Consider the following 3,649-nt stretch of genomic DNA (forward strand, 5'->3'; position numbering starts at 1 on the left):
GTCCTGTGCCCGCCTCCCCCAGGAGCGGGGCCCTGTAAAGCGGGTGCTCACCCACCACCATCGCCCGGGCAGGTGCTGGGTCCGCCTGCCGCTCCCGTGTCCTCGGGGGGTCGGGGGTGTGTGGAATAGTCCCAGGTCACAGTTCCCCGTGTTCTGGTGTGTCACCTCCTCGCTGGAGGCGGTACCTCCAGACGCCTCCGAAGCTGCCAGGCTGGGCCCTGACTCCATGGCCTGAGCGTCTGGTCCGAAGATCGTGCTTCCCTCCCCTCTTTCCTTAAAGACACCCCGGGCCCCTCTGGGACCTGGACCCTGAGCGACCCTCATGCACGAAGGACACGCAGCAAACCTCCACGCTCCCGGCTCGGCTCCTTCCAGCGGAGGAAACGGCTCCGAGATGCTCTGTGGCTGCAAAGACACCTCCCGACCAACCCCCTCCCCCGCCACCCCCGGCGAACAGCAGGGAAGGCGCCCCCTGGCCTCTCTCCAGCTGCCCCTGCCCCCGCCTCTTCCCTCCCCTCCCCTCCCGGCTCAGAGCCCGCAGGCCAGGCCGGCTCAGGCTTCCCTAGGGCTCTGGGGCAGGGGGACAAAGAGAGGCAACGCACCCACTCAGCAGGCCCCACTGAGCCCGGGAAACAGGCCCCTCTTCCCGGACCCTCTCCTCCCCCACTCCTTCCTCTGCCCTCCACGGTCCCCTGACCCAGCATCTCCCTGGAGAAACATGGGGGGGGGGGGGGGGCACGGGACTTGCACCCCACAAGGGTGGCCCTGACTCTCCCAAGGCCCCCCTGCTCGGCCCCCTCCAGCATGACGCCCTCCCACCCCTGGAGTCCCCAACACAGCAAGCCCTACAGCCGAGGCTTTGAAACCCTGGGAGGGCAGACTGGGTGGGAACCCAAGAATCCTCCCTCTTCGCATATGGGAAAGCCAGGGCCCAGAGAAGACACAGACCGGCCCTGCCCGGAATGCCAGGGACCACCTCCCCCACCCCCCACCCCGCAGGCTCCTCCCTCTGCACCAGCTGCCCGCCAGGGAAGGAAGGACAGAGCTCTGGGGCTCCTGGAGGTGGAAGCCTAGGGAGGGGCCAATTGGGACCAACTCTGTGGCAAGGAGACGGCCTTTGACCATGGACAGTGTGACAGTGCCCTGTCCCCACTTCCCCCTCTGCATGCCCGGCCCAGCCCAGACCTGAGGGGGCTGCGTGTGCCGCCCAGAGTAACAGCAATGGCCGCCACTCACTGAGCAGTTACTATGTGCCAGGCACCGTGCTAGCACCCTGATTCTCCGAGGTTATTTCTAATATTCCCATTTTATAAGTGCTCGGAAGGAAGGTTGGAGAGCTGAATCCACAGCCCTTAGACCACACGGCTAAGGAGTGGTGGGAGAGGGAGAGGAGGGAAAACTGAGCTAGAAGGATCTCAGATATCTCTTCCTGGTTTCAGACCCAGGTCTGTCTGTCTCTGTTTCCTGGGGCTCCCCACCCCGGCCAGCAGGGGCCACCTGGGCAGGCTCAGGTAGTCTACCTGCTCCCTCAGAGGTGCTGGTGCGAGAAGGAGGGAGGAGCTGGAGGGCAGACTTGCCCATCCCAGGGAAGCTCAGGCCTGTCCTGGTCTGTAGGTCCACTCTCCCCTCATGCGCCTAAGCATGTGCCTGTCCTCACGTCACCTGGTGTCAGAGAGAGTGCATGGCCCAGCCAGTGTGGCTCAGTGGTGGAGCATCAGCCCATGAACCAGGAGGTCACAGGTTCGATTTGGGCTCGATCCCCAGTAGGGGGCATACAGGAAGCAGCATCGGGGACCACCACCACCACCTCCCCTCCCCAACACTCTCACATCAATATTTTTAGCCCTCTCCCTTCCTCCCTCTCTAAAATCAATTAAAAAAAAAACATTTTTTTTAAAAAAAGAGAGAGACGATGCTTGGGCTTTGGGATCATCAGATCTGGGGTTGAATCCCTCCTTTGCGTGACCTTAGGCCTCAGTTTCTTTATCTGTAAAATGGGGATGCCTATCTAGCAGGGTTGCTAGAAGGAATGGGAAGAAGCTGTGAAAAGGGCCTTGCACAGGTGATGAATCCGTGGTAACCACGCTGCCGGGCGTGCCAGCTCGGTGGCCCTCGCCCTGCTGGGCGTGCCCGGGAGCGAGCTTCTCCTCAGAAGGAAAGAGGAGCCGCAGGCACAGAGCCTCCTGGAACGTGGCAAGGCTCCTTGGCGCCGAGCCCTGCGTGTGAGCCCTTCTGCAATTAGCTTCCAACTAAAAATACCCCCCTGGCCTGCACACCTACCTCCGGCCTGGCACGGGCCTGGCACTGGGCATGCCTGAGCCACCCCCATCCAGGGGTCGGGCAGGGGTGAGGATCCCCAGCCGGTAAGAGAACCTGAGACACGGGCGGGTGCACAGAGCAGGGCTTTATTGAAAGATACAGAATGGGACCAGGGTCCTTGCCGCCAATGAAACAGCCTCCATCACCCCTCCTGCCTTGGCTCCCCGCCACCCCTCCCCAGCGCCGGCTCCCGGACAGCCAGCAACGCACGGGGTCTTACCCAGCCTCATGGCAGATGCCCAGAGGGCCTTCAGAGTTCTGCTCAGGAGGGGGAGGGGGCACGGACAGTCACAGCATCCGTCCACCTGCGCCCTGATGGCCCACGTCACTTGCAGCTCTGCAGCCGGGTCCTGTGGTGCTTCTCCTGGGTCAGGAGGGGGATGACGGTGTCGCTGTGGGAGATCTTGAGCCGGCTGCCCCAGGTCCCCTCCTTGCTGGCCGCGGGCTCCAGTGGTGGGAGGTTGTCCAGGTCGCCAAGGGAGCCCACGGCCTTGCCCTCGCCCCCGCCAGCGCCACCGGAGTTGAGCTCCATGAGCTCCAGCTCGTGCTTGGCCGCCGTCTCCAGGACGCGCTGCTTGTTGTAGTACCGGACGAAGTTGTTGATGATGGGGTGGATGGGGAGGGCGATGGCGATGACCCCGCACAGGAAGCTGATGGCCGCGTTCAGCTTGCCCAGCGTGGTCTTGGGGTAGATGTCGCCGTAGCCCACGGTCGTCATGGTGATGATGGCCCACCAGAAGGACTGCGGGATGCTCTTGAACAGCGTCTCCGGGTGGCTCTGCTCCATGGTGTAGCCCAGGGCCGAGAAGACGAAGATGCCCACGGCCAGGTACATGAGCAGCAGCCCCAGCTCCTTGAAGCTGCGTTTGAGCGCGTAGGTGAGCGTCTGCAGGCCGGTGGAGTGGCGCGCCAGCTTGAAGATGCGGGCCACGCGCATGATGCGCAGAGCCTGCACGGCCTGCTGCACCTTGGTCAGCTCCATCATGCGCGCGCCCAGGTGCGTGAGCGTCAGGCTCACGTAGAAGGGCAGGATGGCCAGCACGTCCACGATGTTCATGAAGGACAGGACGAAGTGCAGCTTGTTGGGCGAGGCGAACAGGCGCAGCAGGTACTCCAGCGTGAACCAGCCGATGCACGCCGTCTCCACGCTCTCCAGCGTCGGGTGCTCCACGCGGCTGCCCTCGGTGTCCAGCACCTGCAGCTCGGGGATGGTGCCCATGCACATGACCATGGACGAGAGGAGGATGAGCAGGAAGGACAGCACGGCCACGGCGCGCGCGGGGCGCGAGGACTCGGGCTTCTCCAGGAACTTCCAGACGCGCTGCTGGCA

The 3,649-nt window shown here is 63.6% G+C and overlaps 1 protein-coding gene across 1 annotated transcript in view; it reads right to left on the reverse strand.

The window, feature by feature from the left end:
* Nucleotides 1-2,386: 2,386 nt before the first annotated feature.
* The window catches only part of KCNF1 (potassium channel, voltage gated modifier subfamily F, member 1), a 1,892-nt gene continuing 629 nt past the window's right edge, over nt 2,387-3,649 (reverse strand). Inside the window, exon 2 of the mRNA XM_005867226.2 lies at nt 2,387-3,649. This exon is cut by the window's right edge and continues 1 nt beyond it. Coding sequence (XP_005867288.1) covers nt 2,645-3,649 — 1,005 coding nt within the window. The 3' untranslated portion in view covers nt 2,387-2,644.

Source organism: Myotis brandtii, unplaced genomic scaffold, assembly GCF_000412655.1.
Source record: "Myotis brandtii unplaced genomic scaffold, ASM41265v1 scaffold247, whole genome shotgun sequence".
NCBI classification, from domain to species: Eukaryota; Metazoa; Chordata; class Mammalia; order Chiroptera; family Vespertilionidae; genus Myotis; species Myotis brandtii.